Here is a 26,845-nt window from a genome sequence, read left to right on the forward strand (position 1 = left end):
TTTCAACAAGTGATTTAAAAAAAGTAAACAAAATCTGCAAGAAAAAAAAAACCTTCAAGCAGAAGGTTTAAAGTTAATATATCCCAGAAATGAAAGTTATTCTAAATTGTTACGCAATCTACTAAAAGTTACACAAGTTTGTCAAAAGTTAAACAAATTTAAATCTACATTAATACTTTTGCAGTCGAATTTAACTAGTAACACCAATTCATAAAACATTAAAAACATTTCTTTTATACTATATTAGCACAATATTTTATTGTACATTAGAACAATTTATTATTATATTAATTCAATTTATTATTATATTAATTCAATACATAATTTCAATACATTATTGTAATTTATTAATTAATTATTAATTCCTAGTTCCAGCGCTTTTCTATTTTACCTACTTAGAATTTCGTAAGCTATTAAATTGCAATCATAAGAAAAAAAATTAAAGTTCGCTTTCTGAAAGATATCGTTCTATTCCAAAAGTTTACCGCTACTTTAAAGGTTTTATTGAAAAATTTCTTGAAAATGCCTTACTCGCAGCTTGTATATAGAGACTTGTACATCTCTGAAACCTAGAACCATGCCTTTTATATTAAAATATTTATTTGCGCTGCCAATGTCATGCGCAGTTTTTTTTTTTTTTTTTTTTTTTTCGGTGCAGTGTCGCCATTGGTCGCTTTCAAATCGTCGAGTTTGTTTATCAAAAATTCGTTAAAGTTTCACAAAATTTTAAATAGGTAGTAAAAAAAATTCGAAATTCAAAATTCGGGCTTTCAAGTGCCCATGGTCGGTTGGAGAACTAGTTATTCAGAATTCGATGGCTCCAGGTACCGTCGTTTTACCACAACGCGAGAAACAACATGCATTTATGCAGATTCTTCGTTATTTAGTTTCTTTAAATATAACACATGCGACAATATTTGGTGGCAACAGTTTGAAAAGTGAGTCGACGCAAAATGCCGTTTTGGAATTATAGCCCTTCTAAGCTAATGCTCTTTGGGTTAAAATTACTACACAGCTTCCTTCAAGATTCAGTATATAAGAAAAGCCGACTTAACCTTTGAAATTGAAATAATAAAAACCTTCAAAATACTCATTACGATAACAATCCGTACGTGCATTTTCAATGCTCCCTTTGCTGGTCTTCCCCGGAATGGTCTACCGACATTATCGCGTGATTGGCGGCTGTTAGAGCTCTATCGATAAGCCCCAGAAGGAGGGAAAGCCAAATATTAGGAGGGGTTTGACCCTAATGTAGCAGCAAATGGAGTATTAAATGAAACAACCCTCTATCTTTATAGGGGAAAAAGAAAAAGAGATCTTTTCATTCAATTGTTTCAAATAAAGGGTACCTGTTGAAATCATATATATTGATTCGTAACTTCTCATGTTATGCTCATACGCATCTAAAATTTTAAGAGAAATTTTAAGAAATTTCTTTATGTATTTTGCTGAGTTTTTAAGTCCTTCTATCATCTCATTTTGTAAGTATTTTCTGCTTCTTAGGAATGAGTAAAACTTCTTAGTGAAACCCGATTTTAAGATTTTTACTAAAGATTTAACCAACCCGATTAAAGGTTTTTGCTAAAAATAAATGATATACTGTTTAAAAACTATTGCCTGATTTCACTATTTCTTTTTTAGAAATTTCTATAAAATGTGACTTATAGTGTTATTGTATATTGATGAAAAGTAGTCTTACATTTGGTTTTCTTAGCAAACTGCCGAGAAATTTATACTAAAGTTAGTTAATCGCGTTTTAAGTTAATCGCGTGTTAATGCATAGTTCAAAACAAACTACTTAATTAAACAGCAAACCTTTTTGCCTCTAGTAAAAGTGCATTTCTGCAAAACACTTTCTGTATAAACTTTTTTTTTTCGGGGGGGGGATTACTTAATTGTATTATCATCAGTTAAGTAAAGATGAGCGAAACTAGATAAAAATAGTTTTATTTAAAAATAATTTTTTCTTAGACGAGCCGTATATAGATCAATTCACATCCGTAAATGAATTTATTATGAGTGAGTTTCATTTAAAGTTGATGCCAAAAATCTAAACAAAATCAAAAGAATTTTTTTTTTTTAGATTACTTGTTATAATTGCTTATTGTAATTGTTAACAGATTGCTTAATTGTAACTCTCCCCTCCCCCCCCAAAAAAAATATTCTAGCTTTTGTTCAGCTTTTGGCATCAACTTTGAATGAAACTCACTAATAATAAACTCATTTACGGATGTGGGCCCACCAGCGGCCGAGCGGTAAAGTCGCTGAACACTGGTAGTTCGGTCCGAGGTTCGAATCCCGCGAACGGGCTGGCTGCATGGGTGTTTTCGTGGTTTTCCCCATGTGTAACGTGTATACGAGCCAGTTTCCCTTAGAAAGTCCTCCACGAAGGCATCCCTCCCCTTAGGCAGATAGCCCTAGTGTGCTTTGCCATAATTAAATACACACATACACACATTTACGGATGTGAAATTTATAAATGACTTGTCTCTAAAAAAAAAATACTTTTTAATAAAACTATTTTTGATCTATTTTCGTTAATCTTTCCCTGAAAATTAATTACTATGAATTTCAGAAAATTTAATCACACTATCTTAACTCTGTCTTCAAAATCCCGCGCTCATTATAAACTCGATTTAATGACTTCGTAGGTCCCTCCCTCCACAAAACAAAAGTCTATTTCAATTACGTTCTGTTTCAAATGTAGTTTGTCACACAGTTTTGGACGCTTTTATGTTATTTGAGTAATATTTTTCCTTGTAATATTCACTGTTTCCTTAAGAGATATATAACTACTCATATCATTTTCTAGACTTTTCTCTCCTTATTCGTTCCATATTATTTAGTTTCGTTCTGTATTATTTTTAAAGGCAAAGAATAGATATCTATTTTCTATTTCCAAAATTCGAAAACATTTTTAACTTTATCCGCCTACTTTACATTCAGAGGAATTTTACACGGATTATTGCTCTATCAATACTTTTAAATTTTCTACGACTGTTTCCAATAATCACGATAATAATCCTTCGAAAATGTTGAAAGGACACTCCGCGTATGATTTATAAAATCAGTAAATAAGAATATTATACCAACTTGAATTTTTCCTGAAAAAAGTAAGAAACATTACTCAAATATCTTTCAAAGCAGACACTTTAACAGCATTAATATTTAACAGCATTAATTAACAGACACTTTAACAGCATTAATTCGATTGATTTGGAGAGGAAGCAAATTTTTATTGCAAAGCAAAAACTGTAAAGCTGATTATTTCGAAACACAAGAGATGCATCCCCCCCCCCAAATATTCCCTTTCGGATTCTGGATTTCTCAAAAAGGTTTTAAATGAGATGAGCGAAAAATTATCGCACAGCTAACATGATAGAACTCGGACTGAATTGGTATTACTCAGACATTTTATAACGCTGTATATTAGTTCACGTATATTTTCATTTGAAGGAAAAATTTTTCATAATACTAAAGACTTAAAAAGATTATAAACATAAAATTCTAAGCTAAAATATTAAATTCTCTAAAGAAATGGAAATTAAATCCAGCTATAGATCGATCGTATTGGAGGATATAGCTAAACATTTATTTGCGAGACAACAGAAAAAATGACTACTTCTGCAACAATCAATTTTCTCATTTGTGTTCTAATTGAATTCTTCTTTAAATTGATTGAATGGATAAAGAAAATCAGGACCCACCAGCGGCCGAGCGGTAAAGTCGCTAATTGATTTGACGCGAACGGGCTGGCTACATGGGCGTTTCGTAGTTTTCCCCTTCCTTCAAAGACAAAAAAAGAGTTTGAAAAAAAAAAAAAAAAAAAAGTTTGTTACTTATTGTTGCTATCGATTCATCGTAATCACTGCATTTTTATTTTATTCACGCAGCCTAATCAGTGGCCGAGTGGTAAGACCACTGAGAACTCGTAGTTTGACCCGGGTTCTAAACCCTGACAAAAGGGCTGTCTACATAGATATTTTCCCTTGTGTTATATGGATACCAGCCAGCTTATCTTGGAAAGCCTTCCCTAAAGGCATCTACTCCCCTAGATAGATAGCTTTTAACCCCCGTGGGCTTCGTCATATTCAGATAGCCTAACCATTCACTCCAAAAATAGATTAAACTTCTAACGGATATTTTGTACAAGTTCCTTAATGAAAAAAAGAAAAAAAAAAAGAAAAAAAGAAAAAGAAAAAGAACACTCTGAAAAGCTATAAATGAAATAGGTATAATTTAAAGCGCGCTAATATATTGCATAACTGTAAATGCATTAACAACGTTTGAAAATAGCATTAGAAATTTTCAATATAAGATTGCAGTTTTTAAAACGGTTAACTTTTCAAAAGCAATTACAAATTCAATATATTTACGAATATACTTAATATGATTAAACGCATGAGCTTTGATATTATACGGATATAGATATATAGTGTTATTTATAGTACATTAATTAATATTGTAAAATGTACTTAAGTATTATCGCAATCACCTTAGTACGTAGAGGTCTTCAGCGTAAACCTAAACGTTCTCTTCCAAACTTCAGCAACCCATGCGCTTCTCAGTTCTTTAGGTAACCATATCCATTGTAAGTTACAATCCGAAAATTTCCCAGATCACCTTTTTATTCGGTAAAAAAATCCCGAACTGCACCAAGGTAGTTGCAATAATACGTAAGAACCTTGTAAAAATACTTTTATGATAGACATATACATTATTTTTGTGATCGTTTCTCATTTCACCTAGTTTTAGTTTTTCATTGTGCAGATGTTACATAACCCTATTCCGATTATTCATGGGTTAAATTCTAAAAGTAGCTGGAAAATTTTCACTCCATCTCGAGCTTCAATGGTTAGCAAAATTTTTAACTAGTTAGCGAAGAAACTAAATGCAATGATGATAATCGCTTCAAAATAATGAGTGATGATTTTTCACTTGCAGAGTAATGACGAAATTAAGATTTTCTGCAATTATCCTGCTTACAAAGGTTTAGGTTTTAGGTTTATTAGATTACGGCAAAGCACTCGAGGGCTATCTGCCTTAAGGGAGGGATGCCTTCGTGGAGGACATTTTAAGGGAAACTGGCTCGTATACATGTTACAGATGAGGAAAACCACGAAAACACCCATGCAGCCAGCCCGTTCGCGGGATTCGAACCTCGGACCGAACTACCAGTGTTCACCGACATATCTTAATCGTTTACTGGATTTTAGATCGTTTGAAAACATTTAATCATTTTATATTCCTATACTAAGCTAAACTACTACACATATATTTTATATCATATTAAAACCTGATTCTCTATTCGACGCAAAATTAAAAAGAAAGAAAATGTGATACTATATGCAGTTAAGGATATCGCACATCGTCCAAGATTAGCTTGCTGTTTGTTCGGTTCGATTTTCTCACAATGTATTATTTTAAGCAAATCAGATCTTTTTGCGTTGCAAAACAAAAAGTATCAAGCAGTTTTCTACAGAAAAATGCATATGCGCCTGGGATCAAACACATTTAACGCAGAACTACAACACACACTAACGATAGAACCAACACATTTAACTAAACGGGGTTTTAGTTAAATGTGTTGTTCTTTTCTCTTGCAGTAGTATTCTGGTTTTTAAAGTCTGCAGTTCTATTTCGTTCTTTGCATATTCAAATGACAAATCTGACATATATATTCCTTAATGTTTAGAAAACTTTTACCAGTCGAAACGATCTGATGACGGAAATATATTTTCTCGGTGGATGCAACGAATTGGGCTGTTTATCTTTCTAAAGAAAACTGCTTGGCACATCTTTTTTTATAATTGAAAAGATCCTAAAATTTCATAATTATAAATGAATACAAAGTTAATAAAACTTAGATTCAGAAAGAGACTAGAAACGGTAGGGAAGTCGTTCAAAATACTCTCCGTAACTACACTCAATTGACGTGAAGTTTCTGTTAATTTTGCCAGAGAACTAAAGTTAAATTTAAAAAAAATTAATTTTCAGAACTAAATTCATTTTAAATGCGTAAAATAATTAGCAGAAATTATTTTTAAAAGATCCATTTAGAATTATCTTGTAAATTATATGTTAAAATTAATTGTTTGGCACGACACGTCTTATTTTATTATGCAAAGATCACAAAATTTTATAGTCATAGAATGAATATAAAAAAGTTAATAAAACTTAGATTTAGAAGTAGTCTAGAAACGTTAACTAAGTCATTCAAATTCCTCTCTATAGACATACTAAGTTGGCATGATTTTTCGTTAATTTTGCCAGAGAACTAAAGTTAATTAAAAAATTAAGTTTCAGAATTAAGTTATTCATTTTAAATACGTAAAATAAGTAGTTGAAATTATTTGTAAAAGATCGACTTAAGAGTCATCTTGTAAATTCTTTGACGGAACAAACTCTGGAAAAACTTAAAACTGGCACGTCTTATTTTATTATGCAAAAGATCCCAAAATTTTATAATCATAGAATGAATATAAAAAAGTTAATAAAACTTAGATTTAGAAGTAGTCTAGAAACGTTAACGAAGTCATTCAAATTCCTCTCTATAGACATACTAAGTTGGCATGATTTTTCGTTAATTCATTGGCAGTAATTATAAATTTTTTGGCAGAACAAACTTTGGAAAAAATTTAAATTGTTTGACACAGTACGTCTTATTTTATTATGCAAAAGATCGCAAAATTTTATAATCATACAATGAACACAGAAAAGTTTATAAAACTTAGAAGTGGTCTAGAAAGGTTAGAGAAGTCATTCAAATTCTTTACTGTTGACACACTAAGTTAGCATAAGTTTTCGTTAATTTTGACAAAAAAAAGAAAAAAAAAAAAAAAAAAAAAAAAAACTAAAGTTAACTAAAAAATTAATTTTCGGAATTAAATTCTTCACTTTAGATGTATAAGTGGTTGAAATTATTTGTAAAGATCAATTTAGTTTTCTTGAAAATTCTTTGGTGAAATAAACTTTTTAGCAACTCTTGTTTCATAACGCTAAAATTTTATAACTATACAATGAATATAGAAACGTTAGCGTAACTTGGATTTAGAAATAGAACAGAAACGATAGCATTCAAATTCCTGTCTGTCTATAAATTGCTTGGCACGACACGTCTTATTTTATTATGCAAAGATCGCAAAATTTTAAAATCATTCAATGAATATAGAAAAGTTAATAAAACATGGATTTAGAAGTAGTTTAGAACCGGTAGCGAAGTTAATTAAAAAATTAATTTTAAAAATTAAATTCCTCATTTGTTGAAATTATTTGTAACAGATCGATTTAAAACTAGCTTGCAAATTCTTTGGTAGTAAAACTTAGTTTACTTAATGTAATAAATCCACTACTGTTTATAAAACCATTTTAAAATAAAGTTTAAATAATGTATTTATGTAACAAAAAGTTAAATAACAATTATTTAATTTGAACCACATAAGAATATCATTCAAAAACTGTCATGGAATATAGAAGAATTAAGAAGGTGCATTGCTTAGATGTATAAAATGTGATAATATAAAAAAGTTAATGAAACTTAGAAGTACCAAGTTAGTATATATGTATATGTATCTAGAGAAAACTCTTTGGTGAGTCTTGTCTTATAATGGAAAAAATCTTAAAATTTTAAAACAATTGCTTAGATGTATAAAATGTGCAAGAATAAAATTAAATTCATGACATAGTTAAAATACAGCTCGCGAATTTTATTATTCAAAAGTCATTTGGGCTAGTCTACCGTAACTCGTATCTTGAACAATTCTACCCCATGAAAAAAATTCCTAAATATAGCAACTTCGTAAAAATAATTTATGAAAAAACTTAATTTTTTGCATTTTACAGATATTGTTATGATATTAAATTCAATAAATCTTGACCTACTAACTTTTCAAAACTAAAAATATGCTTTAATATGTTTCAGAAGGAAAGCAACTAAAGACTTCATTTCTATACGAGAATTAAAGTATATATAGAAAGGTGCATCTGTAGAGAATATGAACTTAAACAACAGCAGTTAGATAATTATACAGATTTATTTACAAAACAAACAGACAATAAATTATGACATGACTGTATTTGGTACGACTGACTGAAAGACTTTCGTCAATTTATGTACAAAATGTACATTTTTACAAAAGTTCCTGAAAAGCGAAAACCGATTGAGCCATCATTTTGTTATGATACTTGTCTATAGCATCTAATTTACAACTCCTTTCAGCCATTAATTTGAAATTATAAAACATTCCATCATATGAGTTTCATAACCCAAGCTCTCTCAATCATTTAAATACAATTAAGAAATCAATTTACAACAATTTTAATAATAAAAAATGAATATAAGAAATATATTCCTTAGCGTAGGCATATGTTTTTTTGGATCAGTGCTCTACAATAATATTCTACTAAACATTAAAACAGTTTTTTTTTTTTCTAATTATGAGGTTTCCTTATAACATAGTACCTTAAGCACATCCTAGATATTAGGTTAGTGTGTATTTCAAGTAACATAGGTGAAATAAAAACATGAACTAGAATTTGTAGGATAACTCTGCCTGTTTATTTTCAAAGATTTTTTTTTCTTTTTTATGCATTGACTACGAAATTCGACACCACATCGTGCCATTTTCACTGAAACAGTGCGCTATGTACAAATGAAGAACAACAGTATTGTCATTCGGGCTCTTTCCACAAAATGAGACTATTTTGGCTTGCTGCAATTGTGTCATATTACATTATTTAATAAAAATGACGTATCATTACATTTTTAAGCATAAAAATCATAAAAATTTTGCCTTATATTTCCTTTCACAAGCACCTAAATCGGCTTGAGATGGAAATATACGTAAATACGTTAAAAAGATTAACATTACATGACTTAACGGGAAGTATAACTTATGCATAAAAATGATTTCTCACAAAATTTTAAATGATAAATGTTTTGTATATCCTCTTTTCACACGCAGTTGGATTTCACATAAAAAAATAATAATATTTAAAAATTTCCAGTAATCGAGAACACACCTCGGAGTTTAAAGCAATAAAAATTAAATTTTAAAGAAGTAAAGTCTCATATATTTAGCAAATATCACGTAGTTTTCTAAAAAAAAAATGCAAGAATCTTCGAAGAGCAATTGCTTAAATGACTTAGAAGCTAGAAAATACGAATTATGTATTATACATTGATATTTCCAAAAATATCGATAAAGTAAGTCAACTATTCTTACTATTATGTTTTTACATCCATTTTTAAATATTTTTCTCAAAAAAATGTAAGAAACTTTGAAGATCAAGTACATATATGATTTCAAAGAACAGCAATTTAGCACGTGCAGAGTTTTTCTATAAAAGTAGTTAGATAAATCTAAGGCTTAATTTTATCTAATTCTAACCAGAAAATGTATTTTTCTGTTTGAAAACGTTTCGAAAAAATATTGCATACGCCAAATTGAAGTGCATAATATTTTCGCAAACTGAATGCAAAAATATTTCAACAGTAGCAGCTGGGTTAAACCAGAAAATATTCAACAAAAGACGAGGAAGAAAGTCTTGACACCCGAGGGAGGGAGGAAAATAGGATCTATAGGGGGCTGTTGAAGGAAGTACTTCTAATGGACACTTCTTTTTTTGAAAGATTCGATTGTTTGTATCCGTTTACTGGACAATCGCTTCAAACCCCTAAGGTACACAAAGAACAGTGTAATTTTCTGGTTCTTTGACCTTCAGAATGACAGTCTTGGGCTATTTCAATACTCAAGAAACACTGCGGTAGTGGGAAAATTCTACTGTACTTAACATTTTCTAGACATACACACTTGAAACTTGTTAGAATTTTACTGCACTACTGATAAAACATAAATCGTTGTATTTTGTATATACAATGCACAACAGAATTAGCATTAAAAGTTTAGAAATTAATTTCAAAACATTTTCTAGGTTTTTCATTTACTGTTGTCTTACTTATACAAGGTCGAAAGGAGAAATAGGTAATACTAAATATTAAATCATTAAGCGCTATGTTAGAATGAAATATCTAAATCAAGCTGCTGTAATCATTACAAGAAATGTGTTGAAAAATTATGAGAAAGCATCATTTCATGTATCTGAAGCAGCAAATTACAATAAAATAATAAATGATGATCAAATTAATTTTGTTAATGTAAATGATTTTTCACTTTAAAAAATAATATAGCATATCCCAGCATTAAACTGCTGAATCTCTGAATGAAATTAAAATTCATAGTAATAACATTTTAAATATATCCTAGGAATGAAATAAAAATTATCCAAAAGCATATAGAATCGTATCAGGAACCATGCAAAAAGAATAATCAGCTTTATATAAAGGAAAAGTATCAATAATTTTAGGTACAGTTTTTATATTACAAATTCTTTTACCTTATTCTTTTACCTTCTATGGTTCAGCAATGAACGAATTTTAACTATTATAAAATTGTAATTTTATTACTTGAATAAATTTTGCTAGGTATTACAAAATTTTTTTAAAAAAGTGACATGTAAAAAATGATTCTGCTTAAGGTTTTTTATACTCAAGTGAACAAAATAATTCTGACTTTTAACTTACATATGTAAAAAAATTTTCCTAAAAGAATCACTAATTAAATGTGAAAAATACGAAACTCACCCGCAACAGGAGCAAATTGCTGAAAATCTTCAACAATTAAAATCGGCAAAACGTTCACAACAAAAATCATATATTTAAGCAAACTTTTATATGCTAATCATTTAACTACACATTTAAATTTTGATTTTGTGATTTTGTTGCATCTAAATCAATTAATACAGAACTTGAAATTTATTGCAGCTGAGCCATCATTAGTCTTATTTTGCAGTAAAATAATTTTTCGGCAGGAAAATAATGGGATAAATCACATCTAAGTGCAGGAAAAAAATGCATTCAGGTTCTCTCACACAACACTTTATACACTTAATGGTATTGAAAATGCTGTCATCCCCCACAAATACTATATAATACAACAAGAGGGACTTAGCATTGAAGAGTTTTTGTTTCAGCAAGTCTGTGATAACACATATAAATATCTGTGATGCATAGTTCTGTCCTGCTGTATGAATTAATAGATACAAATCTATTTCTCTGAACAAAAAAACTTTCCGTAACAAAATAAGTTCGTGAATTTTGTTAAGTTTCACAATTCATGATACCAAGCAAGCAAATAATCTACATAGAACTTCAATCGCTCAAAATTTTACATTAATAAAAATTCAATCATTTTAAAACTAATAAACTGTTTAACAATAAGCAATTACTTTTGGTTTTCATTATACACTTTCAAAACAAAACAACCCTTTCAGAACGATGATGAGTAGAATCGTTACTTTGTTCATAGTAAAAATTATTTTAGGAGTTTTTACTGATAAAAATCAATAAGATACTATGCACTATCTACATCTAATTTCCCTCTGGAAAGGGTAATTTGTTTCTCTATTTGGATTTATTTTTTTCATTTTGTTTTTTAAATAGAAGAAAACTTTCTGTAAGGCTACTTACGTGCCTTGTTGAATCGTCATCCACAAACGTTCGCAAAATGTTTTACTGTGGCGTGTCCTTGGCGCGGTTCAAGTTTCTCAAAGTATGAGAGTACAGTCACATTTTATTATTGAGGATCGTCGTGCGCTTGAAGTCCTACAGTCACATGTGTGTTAATGGCATTGTCCCAGAACTTATGGATTCCGTACCTGGGTAATGCGTTTGCATCTGTAACCTGTTCTGTACTGCATTCGGATCGCCGGAATCACCCGGTAGGTACATGCTGATCATGTCCCGTAGATCACTATTGCAACCCCGCCGAGATGCTGCTGCGATTGCCGCTGTGGTCATCGCACTCGGACTGTTTTGTCCGCTGGAGCTGGGTTCGGCCTTGATGCCTCCCATAGGTTGCCCCGATTGCATGGACGAGTACGATGTCATGGGAACAGAGTAGCTAGAACTGCCATTCATGTAAGGGACAGGCATCGACGAAGCGGCCGTGGTCATAGGATTGTGCATTTGAGTCATATGATCATAACGAGAATAAAGTCCGCTGGTGGACATCTGAGACCCATAGCCTGCCGCATGTTGCTGGTAAGCATGAGCAGCTTCATGCATCATGGTCGGGTATCCGTTGGGCATGTACCCATTCATCTGGTACATATCACGGCTCACTTGGGGCACACTAGCTGCAGGAGATCGGGTATCACCAGGTAGCAAACCGCCAGTCAATGGATACTTGTCTTTTTTCATCAAAGTTTTAGTTTTTCTTCTAGGCCGATATTTGTAATCGGGATGTTCTTTCATATGCACAGCTCGAAGTCTCTTTGCCTCATCGATGAAAGGTCGTTTTTCAGCTTCGGAAAGTAATTTCCATTCGGCACCCAGACGTTTGCTGATTTCAGAATTATGCATTTTGGGGTTTTCTTGGGCCATTTTACGCCGCTGACCCCTTGACCATACCATAAAGGCGTTCATAGGCCTTTTTACTCTTTCTATGTCTTTCTTGTTGCTGTTGCCTCCACTATTGTTTCCACCAGAGTTTCCATTACTGTTTGGACCCATGCCTCCTTGATGACCCTGGTTATTCGAAGAGGTATTAGAGCTGGGAGAATGGTGGCTAGCTGCCAGATGATGGCTTCCAGGATGATGACCGCCATGAGGATGGTGAGGGGGCCCCATGCCTCCGCCCCCTACTTTCAGTTCGGAAGGGTCGAGACCCCCAGTATGGGTCACGCCAAAATGATAGGCGGTGGTGTAATCACGGTCCATCACTGCCAGGGGTACTGGACTGGCGGCGGTTGGTTGTTGGTCCAGCGGGTGCGAGCTGCAGCACAGCTGGCAAGGACAAGCGCTGCTAGGCCGAATGGTGACAGCCTCCGTGTTTACGGCTAAGCGAGAAAGAAGAAACCGCCGAGTACCTTTCAACCTCCGGGACCTGTTGCTCCGTTATTGCTCACCGCTAACTTCAATTTTCGATAAGCCTAAAGCAGGTGCTCACGAATCGAGATGATAAACAAATAAACAGCGGAACAATTACCTCTCGGAATCAACTGCTTTTGCAGAGGCAGGGGGGGGAATTTTCACAATCGAGCACGAGCTAGAGAACAGCGGCCGATTCAGAACCTCTGCGAGTCGAGTACGTCCACCGCGCAAACTCACACGCTGCTTTCTATGAGAGAACTTGCTTCGTACTTCCTCGCGTTATTGATTGACAATGGTCGAGACCGCGCGGACCAATCATCGCCCGCTTTGCCTCGCTAGCTCATTCGCCGGACTGGTGCCCCGGCTGGCTGTGACGTCACATGACGTGAGGAGGGGAGAAGGCGTGACTCTCCTCTAACTGCTGCTTGCTTCCTCGCCGAAACAAGCGCGCGGGAGAAAGCTGCCAGCATTTCTTGTTTTTGCCCAGTTTTCTTCAGATTTGCTTTTCTAATCAGCATGAATACTTCAGTATACTTAAAATTATAGCTATAAACAAAAGTAAATACACTTGTGACTGTAAACATTTCCAACTCTTATTATAAAGCGGTTTTTAACAGTGTGTGAAACAGCTTTATCGAAGTCGATAGCCTGTTGTTTACGCTTTTATTTATGCTTAACAGAACTCTTCATTTAAAATAAAAAGAGCCGAAAATAAAACTGTAATCTAGGCTGATTTTAAACAGTGTCACGGTCTTCTTCATGTTATTTTAGATCGAGTTTTTCTGAACTAACAAAGAATTAAGTTGAAAACTATTGATGTGTGTTTTAAGGGATAAAATGTAGATTCATCATTAAAAAGTTTTATTAGTTATTCAGATTTTATAAATTTCGCTAAAATATAACAAATCGTTAATATCTAAGACAAAACATATTACCGTTTAAACACTGTATATTACAATACAGTGTATTTATAACTTACACTGTACTGTAATACCGTTTAAACACTGTATATTACAATACAGTGTATTTATAACTTACACTGTACTGTAATATACAGTGTAATTTATAAATTACACTATGTTCCATATCAAAATACTATCTCATAATTGATTATTAATGAGCAACATCAAAAGTACTTTTCTTTCTCTGTTAAGTTTGAAAATTCTGTTGAACATCTCCGAGATCAATAATAATATTGGTAGCGTCAAAACGGGATTAAAATAATACTAAATATTTAATCTTTACTTATTAAGATAATTTTAAATAGTTAGTTAATTGAATTTTTCGGATAATTTTCATTTTCAATAACAGCAGATAAGTAGAGAAAAATGGTTTAACAGGAAATTTATGTTCGAATAAGTTATTGTTGAAAATTAAAATACGAGTGTTCGAATTTACTTTTTTCTTTGTCTTTAATTTTATTAAAATATGGCAAAACAAAAGTATTATCTAATAATGTCTTCTTGGAGAACTCTCTGAAAAAAGCAAATTCATATTTATGTTACAAATAGAGAAATCACGAACGTACTTATTCATTCAGCCCTTTCGACGGAATAAAACTTGAGTTGAACTACCAGTGCTTAGCTACATCATCCAGTCGACGGAAGGGAGGGATGCTTTCGTGGAGGTCTCCCTAAGGGAAGATGGCTTGTATTAACACGTTACACAAGGGGGGGGACCACGAAAACGCCAATTTTCCATCTCATTCGCGGGATTTGAAACTCATACCGAACTACCAGTGTTCAGCGACTTTACCGCTCGGCCCCTTTTGCGCTCCCTATATAATAGAAGAAAGAGAAGTGAAATTTCTGAAGAATACATTACTTTGCTGTAAAATTGCTTAATGATCTAATATATGCTTCGAATTCTTTGAAAACGATCTCTATTAAATTTCCACCGACACCACAACACAACAACCAAAAAAAAAAAAAAAAAAAAAAAAAAAAAAAGGTTTGTTACTAGGTTTACTGATTGCCTTTTGGAATAAATATATAGTTGGAATGAGAATATGATTTTTAATAGCATGCATGCGCGTAATATATATATATATATATATATATATTAAGTGTTCTTTTTGTTCCGTAAAATTCACCAAACTACGCTAAGGTGTTTGCGATAATACGTAAGCACAGCTAATCTTTTATATAAAAAATTAATTCGTTTATGCATGTAAAATGAATAAATAATACGTCACACCAGAATTCAAGGCGAAAAGATAAGCGATTAATCAGATTTATTTGCTTCTGAAGATGGGAGAGCAGTTCTTTTTCTCTTAAAATGCATGTACCCTCTGCATATTTTACTAAAATTTTGAATAGATGTTTAAAATCCTAATAATGTGTTTTATGGAAACAAAACACTTACATTTCACTAAGTAATGCCCTGTAAAAATCATCAAGAACTCGGTTTACCATTTTCTTAATGCCAGCAAAAACATACAAGAGGTTAAAGGTTAAAAACTGGAAAACTTATGGCCAAAAGTAGAGATGCCTGGAGAAGACCAGGGCTGTCAAGCCACTGAAGCCACTGAAGTATACGCGAATTCTATTTCGTAATGGCATTTTTTCGTAACCGTAACTAGATGCATTGAATATTCATCTTTTCTACACTTTTTCGAGACGCAATACACAAGAAAGCTATATTGCGAGTGTTACCTTCCTGTTTTGCTTTGTTTGCTTTATTTGATTATGGTAAAGCGCACTAGTGTTACCTGCCTAAGGGAATGGATGCCTTCGTGGATGACTTTCTAAAGATAACTGGCTCATATACACGTTAGACATAGGAAAACCACGAAAACGACCACGCGGGCCATCACTTTTATATGGGCTAATAATATGCAAGGGAGGAAAATTGTTTATGATTTTTAAAAAATGCTTTTCTTGTAACTAATTTAGTTAGTTAATTTCAGAAAAGGTTAGGTTAGTTAATTTCAGAAAAGCAGCGGCCGAGCGGTAAAGTCGCTGAACACTGGTAGTTCGGTCCGAGGTTCGAATCCCGCGAACGGGCTGCCTGCATGGACGTTTTCGTGGTTTTCCCCATGTGTAACGTGTATACGAGTCAGTTTTCCTTAGAAAGTCCTCCACGAAGGTATCCCTCCCCTTAGGCAGATAACCCTCGAGGCTTTGCCATAACCACACACACACACACAATTTCAAAAAAGCATTCGATAGCTATCTGTCTAAAAAAGTAAATCCTAATGATGAATTTTCCAAGAAAATTAGCTTTTATTAATCTTATGTAAGTAAAAAAGTCGAGAAAATGCGTTTAACCGGCATTCAAGAGACCAAACCCCGGACAAAATGCCATTGTTTCGAGGCTTACAATTCGGTCTTTGGAGATCTTTGTAATTAATCTTCCTTATTAATTGCGCATCATCGACCAAGCGGTAAACTCGTTGAACACTGGTAGTTCGGTCCGAGATTCGAATCCCGCGAACGGGGTGGCTGCATGGGCGCTTTTGTGGTTTTCCTCATGTGTAACGTGTTAATACGAGCCAGTTTCCCTTAGAAAGTCCTCCGCGAAGGCATCTCTCACTTAGGCAGATGATAGGCCTCGAGTGCTTTGCCATAATCAAATAAACCAAACTTATTTATTAACTGGAATGTAACATTGCAAATTTGTAAGCAGAATACAAGATGTGAAGCTTATATTTCTATGAGACGCCTTTATTAAGGTATCGCCGCCGTTTCAGAAAAGGTGAGAACTTTCATATGGGTACTGCGGGCACCTTTAGAAACTGATTTTCATTAAGAGTGAGGATACTTTTAAGCAGGGAATGGGAGACTTCCATAAATGTAACGACATCTTTATAACGTGGCACTGTTGTAAAGCGGTTTCATTTCGAAACGAAACGTGCTTACTAATCGCATTACTGTACTTTTAAATTAAGCGAAATTTAAAAAAAAAAAAAAAAAAAAAAAAAAAAAACTTTTCATTTCGAAGATAATTGGCATAGGTGAACAGCAAAGAAGTGGCATAGGAAACAGCAAAGTTTTCTGCCAATTATATTACTAATAACGAAAGTTTAAACTACCTATATTAGGAAACAAACAAAAAAAAAACAAAAAAAACAAAAAAAAGGGAACTAAAATTAGTGAGGAAACATTAGTATCTAACTAAGTTACTAATATTCCCCTCCAACACTGTACAGACAGCTTTTAAAATAACATTATTACATACGAATTGCTTATTATTTTAAACAGTTGTTATTCAAAATACGTGAAGCGACTCGCTTTGACAGAAGAGTAGCAACAGGTTTCAAAAAGTGACATCAGAAGTAAAATGGTTCAAGTTCCTTTCACTTTTACGTGTAAATTCATCGTTCTGTCTATCTCTACATATTCACGTAACGACAACAATAGCATGAAAAAAAAAAAAATTGTTGTTTCTCTTATCCTAGAGCAAATACTACGACAATAAAAAAGAAAAAAATTCCTCAATGAGCTACGAAGGAATCCTTAAGTATTTTCTTTCAACATAGCAAATAGCTCTTTTTTATTTTTATTTTTTTTCGGCTCGGGTACTTTTTCCTATTTAAATGGTCTAACACCGAGTCGCGCGAAGTCAAGTGCACTGTTAAAGGTTCGGAAATCTTTTGATAATGTAGCTATTTGCAAACAAATTCCCTCACTATCTCATTTTAAATACAATAAAAGCAGGCTGCAATTTTCCAAGTTGTTGCCGGAGTGTGGTGACGAGGAGTGCGGAGGTATTATATAAAGCAACAGATATCCTTTTATTGCACAGCTCAGAGATGTAAAGACTAACTGAAAAGGACCCCTATTCACTGTGTGTTTATTAGGCATACGCCATACAGCTTTTGTAGCAGACAGTTAGGCCTACTTTAGGATCGTTCCAGTCAGACATCTCACAATGGTACATACAAACGGCGATTCAAAACTTCGGAGGATTTTCAATAGAAGGCTTCAGCCTTCAAAAGAGATACAGAGACGAGGGGATAAAAGGATGCGAGCGCCATCTAACGGCGGCTCCGCACACCACGAGGAGAAACGCGGAGAGGATATCAGAGAGCGAAAGAAAGGATAGGGATCGTTCGGAGGCTGATGATTGGTCCAGCGGAACCCATCCCGGTTTTTAACCACGACCACGTGGGGGAAAATGCAAGCTGCGATGTGTTTATTATAAGGTAGGTTGTTTAGAACACTCGAGCGAAAACAGTTTCATAATATTAACTGAAATTTTCAAGAAATTAAATAAATACGTAGATATGGCTTGTATTTATTTAAAATATTTTATAATCTTTGTAATTTTTTATTTTATATTTCAGTCTCAAAATATCCTGCATTAGCTTGTAAAATTCAAGACTTAATTAAATACATTTCCTTGACCCGAAGCTTCAATCAACAAACTTCGTAGGCTTATATTTACTATCCCAAAGGGGTAATTTGCTCAGATGGGCTATTAATTTCGTTTTGGCATTTTGCGTTGGCTCATTAATAAACGGTGTTTTATCTTTCAGATTGTTGCCACCCATTATTAGACCCCTCCATTGTATTTAAAGAAATTAAATAATGAAGAATCTGCATGAATGTATGCATGTTTTTCGCACTGTAAAAAAGAAACGGTACCTAGAGACATCGAAGTTTTTATAACGTAGTCCTCCACTCGAATATGGGCATCTGGAAACCGAAATTTGGAATTTGTTTTATTATCTATTTCATATTTTGTCAAACATTAGAGAATTTTTGATTAACGAACTCAACGATTTCAAAGCGAGCAATGGCAACACTGTACGAAAAAAAATTATCTCTAGCACGCGATACTGTGCACCGGAAAGATATGTTATTTTTAAATTATTTTGCGATATTGCTGTTAAATTGAATTTCACGGTTTTAATAGCGAAGAGCATATTTAATAAATAAAGGTAACAAACATATTTAATAAATCAAGGTAACACCCAAAACGTTTAAAAAAAGTCCCTCTGGGGGTAATATAAAATCTGACAGCTTTCAGATTCTTTTAAAATATTTTTCTTTATTTGTATATTGTAATTTTATATTAAATAGCCAAAATATTGTGAATATTAGCTTGTAAATTTTTGTTGCCATAAACAATGACCTCTCAAAAATTGAAAAGTAAATAGAGATAGATAAATATGTGTTTTATAAAAATTATGTATGTGTTTTTTAAAAACATGAATATCAAAATTCGTTGAAAATAGAAATTTGTTTCATCTCAAAGAAAGAATGTAATCGGAATTTTCTTTGGAATAAAATAATCTTGAATTTTTACGTATTTCCACTTCAGGATGGTCCGAAACTATTCGGCTTCACCGTTCAAAAACTGATTGTTTTACACATTAAGGTTACTAAAACTTATCAGATAAAGGTATTTTTAAAGTGAATCACTACCTCCCAAGCTAATGATTCACTCTCATGCAGTATCTTGAGTGTTCAGGTTAGGAATAAAGTGGGGAGATAACTAAATCCCAGTTTGATTACGATGATGGACTATCAGGAATCGATGATTCAGTTTGAAAATGATAAGGATTCCTCCGTTCAACCGATAAAGTCATTCACTGTTACCTCCTTGTGAAATTCCATTTGTAAAAAATTATATAACTAAAAAAAATTAAATATTCATGCTTTTTACACATTTATATCTGTGCTTCCTTATTAGAAAATCTGTTGCTTTGGATTTTAAGATTGTTTTCTTGAGATAATGTGCTTTAAATTAGATTCCGTAGAAATATAAATAATAATAAATACTACATGGAAATAACATAAATGGATTTGGTTTGGTTTATTTGATTATGGCAAAGCACTGGAGGGCTATCTGCTTAAGAGGAAGTATGCCTTCGTGGAGGACTTTATAAGAGAAATTGACTCATTCTCTTTTTAAGAGAAATTGACTCATTCATGTGGTTTTTTCCATATGTAAAACGTGGAGAAAACCTCGAAAACGAACATGCACCCAGTTCGTTCGACTGGATTCGAACCCTGGACCGAATTACCAGTGTTTAGCGACTTTAGCGCTTGGCCGATGATAGGTCCTTGATAGAATGAAACTGTGTTGTTAATCGATAAATCTCCAAATTTATTACGATCTGATTGCATATATATATATATATATATATATAGTATTATAAGGAGCATAAAAATATTTCTCATTTTTGGTTTTGCCATAATAATTATAAAAACAAAACGAAATTAATTAAAATTCATAAGTACTACAATTAGCTCCGGGATTAGAAGAAAATACTGTGTTGGAAATATATATATGAAGCAAAAGTTAACTTTAAAAAAAAAAGGTGGAAAGGTATGGAAATTTGAAAAATATTCTGATGTGAACCAGCTTCAGTGTTTATAATATGATAATAATCTTCTAAAACTAAAAACATATCTAAGCTCTAAATGTGTATTCCGTTAATATGAAAGGATGACTTAACTGAATACGGCAAAGCACACGAGAATTCGCTGCCTAAAGCGAGTAGTAATGCCTTCGTGGAGGAATTTCTAACAGAAATTGCCTCTTAGTGCGTTACAAATCCGACGAACGCCACGAAAATCAAGCCAGTCTGAGATCGAACGAGATTAAACCTCACAGTATTCAACTGTTTTAATCACTCGATCCCTGGCTGTTGTGACTTATGTCACTTGTCTGACAGTAACATCAGAACAAGCCGACGGAATACATCCTGGCAAGAGTGCAAGATTGTGTCTTGTTGTTGGCAACAGCCTTGAGCACCAGACAGATGACAGTACGACTTTGTTCAATTTCGCTTCCAATTCTGATTTAGACCACCCCGGGAGGGGGAGAGTCTCCTTCTCCTCTTCCCTTACCTTCAACCCTCGAGTGGATATATTTTGAATGTCCCCATGCCGCGCAGATACTATACATTTACAAACATCCACGCCATCTCCGGGATTCGAACCCGGAACCTACGGTATGGCAGTAAACGTCGCTAACCACTATCCGGGTTGGGCAGCAAATGTTTTATGCTATCCTACTTAAGCGAATTTTAATATCTTAGATCTTTACAACGTATCGTATGTGGAGCAGTTTTAGAATGATTTAAGCGGTTTATACTATTGTATAAACACATTTCCTAAAAAGAGATCCTGTAAAACGAACGTATTCTGTATTCAGACTTGAAATCTATGTTTTAATGGTGATAAGTATTTAAAATGAAGTCTGTGCTTAATTCTTTACCCTCGAATGGACAGAAATTTCAACTTAAATCAATAATTTCGGCATTTCTACAAAGAATAAATATGTCAAGAGTTGGAAAAATTTAACATTTGCCTGCTACATAAAATGCGAAACCGTCTAATGACATAATTTGTGATTAACAGAAAACTCTTCACAAGAATTATCAAGGAAAATTTCATTTCCTCGTGCAGCGGAAACTAAATAATTCAGCTTTAGGTTCATTAAAGCAATTCGATGATAACAAGCGATTATATTATCGCGAAACTTAATGTAAAGTAGACGGGAAGCCGCAGGTGCTGTTTCTAAAGAAAGTGAGTATCACATTTAATGCTCAATTTAATATTAATTGATTTTCTTTAATGAGAAAAGAGAGCCGAAATGCGGATAAGTTGAGGCTACAAAAGTGACAGCTGAAAGAGTTCGGATAAGAGGTTTTGTGTAACTAAGCTGAATATTTTTGGAGGTAAGGGGGGGGGGAATGTTTTGTGAAATCTTATTCAATTCTGTAATAAAAGTCAAGCCATATACATGCTTTTTTTTGAAAATACAGAGTTAGAAAAGAGCTAGAATATAGCTATAGAATAAAGCTTTTTGAAAACAGACTGATGCTTGCTGATGGGTTAGGTTATTAAATTACGGCAAAGCCTTGAGGGCTATCTGCGTAAAGGGAGGGATGCCTTCGTGGAGGACTTTCTAAGGGAAACTGGCTCGTATACACGTTACACATGGGAAAAATCACGCAAACACCCATGCAGCCAGCCCGTTCGCGGGATTCTAACTTCAGACCGAACTACCAGTGTTCAGCGACTTTACCGCTCGGCCGCTGGTGGGCGATGCTTGATGATGAATCTTTCTTAAAAACTGAAATAGTGTAAAGCAAAAGAATAATTAAAACTAAAATATCATTTATATGACTTTCAAGGGACTTCTCGAAAAAGATTGAAAAAGAGAAAAATTTGTCAGAGAAATTCCAACTTCAGAATGTAATTTGCATATTTTAGCTATAGAATTTTAACACTATACCACTGCTATTATATAAAGTAATTTTTAGCCCAAAGGGGCAATTAATTTCCTTTTGGCATTTTGCGTTGGTTCACTATAAACGGGGTTTCATTTTCCAAATTGTTGCCACCAAATATCAGAGCCATGCATTATATTTAAAGAAATGAAATAACGAAGAATCTGCACGAATGTATGTTATGCTTCTCGCACTGTGAAAGAAGAATGATAGCTACAGATATCAAATTTTGAATAACGTAGACCTTCACACGAATATCGGCATCTGGTAGCCTAAATTTTTAATTTATTTATTATCTATTTCATATTTTGTAAAACTTTTAACAAATTTTAGATTAACAAATTCCACGATTTCAAAGCGAGCAATGGCAACACTGTACAGAAAAGGAAAAAAAAAAAAAAAATCTCCAGCTCAGGAGACTGTGTATCTGATATTCTAAAGATATGCTCTTTTTAAATTATTTTGTGATATTGCTGTTGAAATTAATTTATGGTTTAAGTGCAAAGAACATGATATTTAATAAATAAAGGTAATTAACACACAAAACGTTAAAAAAAAAGCTCCTTTGAGCGTAATGTAAAATCAGAAAGCTATCAAAATTTTTCTTCTTTTTATTTATCTGTTTTTAATTCATTTAAAATGCTACCTAATTTTTAAAAAATCCTTTTTAGAGCCATGAGAATTTTATCTGTATAATATTTAAGATAAAAATGAGAACCTAGGTTTAAATTACCTATCTTGAACAAATAAGTCATTTTTTCAAGAACATTTTTCCATTCTTGATATGAATTCAGTATTAAATTTTCTTAAGGAAAAATTCTTTAACTATCAGTTGATGCCCAGTTTGAACAAAACCTCAAGCAACAAATCTAGTCATAAAAATGAGGTCATGAATAAAGCTACTACTTTTAGGAGTGAAATTAATCAATATTTCTGCTGGCCATTTAAATTATGAATACAGACTAAAAACAGAAAATTTAAGCTACCAATGTCGTTAATTATGTTTCCTAATTTTAATTAGTGGAAGAAGAATGCCTTTAAAAAAGGATATGGGCAGAGACTGAATATTAACTTTAACAGAAAATGGAATTAGAACAAAATGCTCATGAAAATACTTAATAATGTATAAGAATTATTATATGAATTTAAGCTTTTAAAAATAATTTACACTTCTGTTGATTCTTTAATTTTTTTGGCATAATTCAGTTATCTTGTCTTATTTCTAAAACTCAGGCTTCCTTTAAATCGAAGCTTAGATTTGTCTGTTTCAATTTATTTGTAGCAGCTTGGAAAATATTATCTATTTTTAAATATTTGTAGCATTGTCAGGACTTATATTGTGAAGCTATTAAGCAAAGAAATTTTGACTATCATATATTTCTTTTTTTATAAAAGTTCACCGTTAATTGCTTTTACTCCTAAAAAAAATATATATTTTTTTTGTGCCCACCAGCGGCCGAGCGGTAACGTCGCTGAACACTGGTAGTTCGGTCCGAGGTTCGAATCCCGCGAACGGGCTGGCTGCATGGGTGTTTTCGTGGTTTTCCCCGTGTGTAACGTGTATACGAGGCAGTTTCCCTTAAAAAGTCCTCCACGAAGGCATCCCTCCCTTAAGGCAGATACCCCTCGAGTGCTTTGCCATAATCTAATAAACCAAACCAAACCAACCTAAAATATTTTCTCAAATTTTTGACTGCATTTACAAAACATCAATATTATTCCTTAAATTATGAAACTCAGGAAAAAATAAAAAAATGTATTAATTTATTATTACGGGGAAATAAGAGTTAAATAAAAAATAGCTAATGATGATTAATTAAGTTTGATATGATTTTTGGTACTTGCGTATTATCCTGTGCACCGTCAAAGCTGGCTGCCATTGATCTATGAAAGCTGGCGAAAATCCAGCCAAAGCTGCGCCAATCTTCGCTGCAAAAAAATCTGAAGAAACAGGAGTATCTTTATTTAATAAGCAATTAATATGCCACTCGCTTCATTTTTGTATTTCGTAAAAAGGCTTTTATTGATGACTAGTATTTTGTTAGGCATTCTGATTTTAACGGAAGTTCTGCTTAGAACGCTACGAGTAGAAACATCTCGCAGATAATATAGTTTCAGTTTGCTACAGTTTTGTCGGCCATATTCACCTGACGACATTGCGTCCATTGAGGCACATTTTTATTGATGGTAAGATACCATTACTTTTAAAACAATGCACTGCTTGCTGTTCTATAGAAGGCAGGTCCCAAATTTTGTTTTTCGAAATGAAAGGAAAAAATACAGCTATTACTGTTAATTTATATCCTTTTTCATAAAAACAAAAGGTTGGGTTATGGATACACAGACGGGTTTACATTAAAAAAAAAAAAAAAAGCGAATGTGTTAAGAGTTGTTAAGTCCCGCTTATCCATAATTGGCGCTAAATCACGCCGCTTGGCGACAGCTTTGTGATCGACTGATTATTGTTTAACTAACGACTTTTTAATTAGCCTAGCTTTTTAAACTTCCAGACGCTTTCTGTTCTCGTATATTTCAATATGTCTTCGGCTATCTTTTGACGCAAAGCACCTATTTAAATAGTGCTGAACACTAACATTTTACCGCACACTTTGGTCACAAATATATGAGCCAGTTTCCCTTTGAGTCCTCCACAAAAGCATCCTTCTTAAGTACGTAGCCCTGTTTTGTTTTATAATAGTTTAGTAACATAAAACAGTTCCTCAATTAACTTAAGCAAATTAAGCTTAAATTAAGCTCAATTAAATTAAACAAATTAAGCTTAAATTAAGCTCAATTAAATTAAGCAAATTAAGCTTAAATTAAGCTCAATTAAATTAAACAAATTAAGCTTAAATTAAGCTCAATTAAATTAAGCAAATTAAGCTTAAATTAAGCTCAATTAAATTAAGCAAATTAAGGCTTTTCCATTAAGCCAAAATGCTCTTCCGTTACTGAAAACTTCATTTAAGTTCGTATTAAAACTCAGAATAATAAAAAGGCTTCCAATATTATAAGTGTTAATTTGGGTTATTATTAGAGAAGTTTATATAACATAATAAGCACATCTTTTTCCATTATACAAACAACTTTTATAATAATCTATATAGTGGTTATTATAGACCTTTTATAATATCTATTACTGATTTTATCAACACATAGTTCTTTACAAAAATACCTATGTTGATTTTATGTTGGCAATAATGCAATAAAACGGGAAAAAACAAAATGATTGTACCATCAGCGGAGAAAATAAATTATTCAAGATATTTCCTTTTCTTTTCTATACATATTTTTTAAAACAACTGCTTTCGACTTAATATTAAAAAAATTAATTTTTACATTAAAGGTGCTAAAGCATAGAATATCATGTAAAACTTTGCATTTGTTTTCAAAAAGGTGCAAAATATCTGTTTTTAAAAGGAGAATGCTTTTGAAAATTTTCTACTAGAATTTTATTAAAATATTACACTTTAAAAGAAAAAAAAAATTTGTTCAAACAAAATACACATAAAATAATCTGAAAACATGTGCCAGATTTATCCATTAGTTATTTAACTTTTTTAAATTGATTATTTCAAGAAGAATTTTAGAATTTAACATGGTTATTTTTAAAATAATGTAAAATGTAATTTGTCTGCTTTAATTATACTTTCAAATTTGCCATATTTTTCCTCGAAAATACATTTTTCGCTTACGTAATAATAATGCTTTTCTTCCAAAATAGTTTTCAAAGCATTTTATTTAGTTACATAAATTATACTGAAAATAAAAACAGAAAATAAATGTATTTGGGAGAAACTTTTTTGTTTCTAATTGCTAAATTCATAATTGAAAATAATTTCTGTTGACAGCTGTGTTAATATTGCATTGTAATATATTACAAAATATATAACACTCAATTTCCTATACTTGTTTAACTAATTAAATTAAAATCATTCAATTGTTTTAGTTAACTCAATGGGTTACTTAACCAGGCTTTTTCCGCTCTGCTGGATTTCCGAAATTATTCGCAAGCGGCGGCGAGCTCAACACCACGGGAAACGAAATTCTCTCTTACCGGTAAACACAGCACTCCTGCGGCTTGCCTGATAACCAGTTGTCGGTTACTCTTTCCCGTGAAAGCCATAATGGAGATACAGATAAGCGTAATTGAGGGGTTGGATAAAATAATTACTTAAGTCAATTCCCTTAAAATAGGGAAATTCTGCTTAAATAACTAGTAAATATTATATATCATTGCTACAACAAGAATTATAAGCGTCATAACAGTAATAGTTAGAAAGAAAGCAGAAAAGGAGAACACGTATGCTTCGTTTAAAAGTAAACTCAAATCACTGATTCTATTTCTATCAAATTTGATTTGATTTCTATATAAGGTATAATAACCGGGTTTTGAAGTCATCTGATTATTTTATCCGACCTTTTAGCTGCTTTGTTTTGATTCTTAGTGATTCTTTCAAAAGAGTGATTTTGATTCTTAGTGATTTCTTTTTATGCAAAATACAACAAAACCGTTTATTTTTTACTTTCTTGTACAATGTAAAGGAAGTTTTGTAATCGCGAAAAATTTCGTATCATATTTCAACGAAAATATCCACTTCAACTGCTCTTAAAACCTTTTGAACGATGTTTTTGCGTGACGTTACGTTACTCCGTACGTTACGTACGGTGAGAACAAAGGACTGTTTTTGACAAAAAGAATTGTAAAATACGGATTTAAATTG

General features: G+C 32.6%; 1 protein-coding gene and 2 long non-coding RNA genes across 7 annotated transcripts in view; 1 reads left to right on the forward strand and 2 right to left on the reverse strand.

The window, feature by feature from the left end:
- The window catches only part of LOC118194396 (uncharacterized), a 1,067,480-nt gene that overhangs the window by 185,521 nt on the left and 855,114 nt on the right, over positions 1-26,845 (reverse strand). The window lies entirely within an intron of this gene.
- LOC118194388 (transcription factor Sox-2-like) lies at positions 8,535-13,199 on the reverse strand. The gene has a single exon (XM_035365540.2). It carries the CDS (start codon positions 12,776-12,778, stop codon positions 11,669-11,671), a length of 1,110 nt encoding a protein of 369 aa, XP_035221431.1. The 5' UTR covers positions 12,779-13,199; the 3' UTR covers positions 8,535-11,668.
- LOC146995010 (uncharacterized) overlaps positions 17,970-26,845 on the forward strand; it is a 144,479-nt gene continuing 135,603 nt past the window's right edge. Inside the window, exon 1 of the long non-coding RNA XR_015043458.1 lies at positions 17,970-18,077. This is a non-coding gene — a long non-coding RNA (uncharacterized LOC146995010). The remainder of the gene's footprint in view (positions 18,078-26,845) is intronic.

The sequence above is a fragment of the Stegodyphus dumicola genome, chromosome 10, assembly GCF_044657685.1.
Source record: "Stegodyphus dumicola isolate Sdum_Otavi_A_Nest chromosome 10, ASM4465768v1".
In the NCBI taxonomy this organism is placed as follows: domain Eukaryota; kingdom Metazoa; phylum Arthropoda; class Arachnida; order Araneae; family Eresidae; genus Stegodyphus; species Stegodyphus dumicola.

Coding starts and splice junctions, on each gene's coding strand:
- LOC118194388 (XM_035365540.2), bottom strand. CDS start 12,778: ATGGACCGTGATTACACCACCGCCTATCATTTTGGCGTGACCCATACT.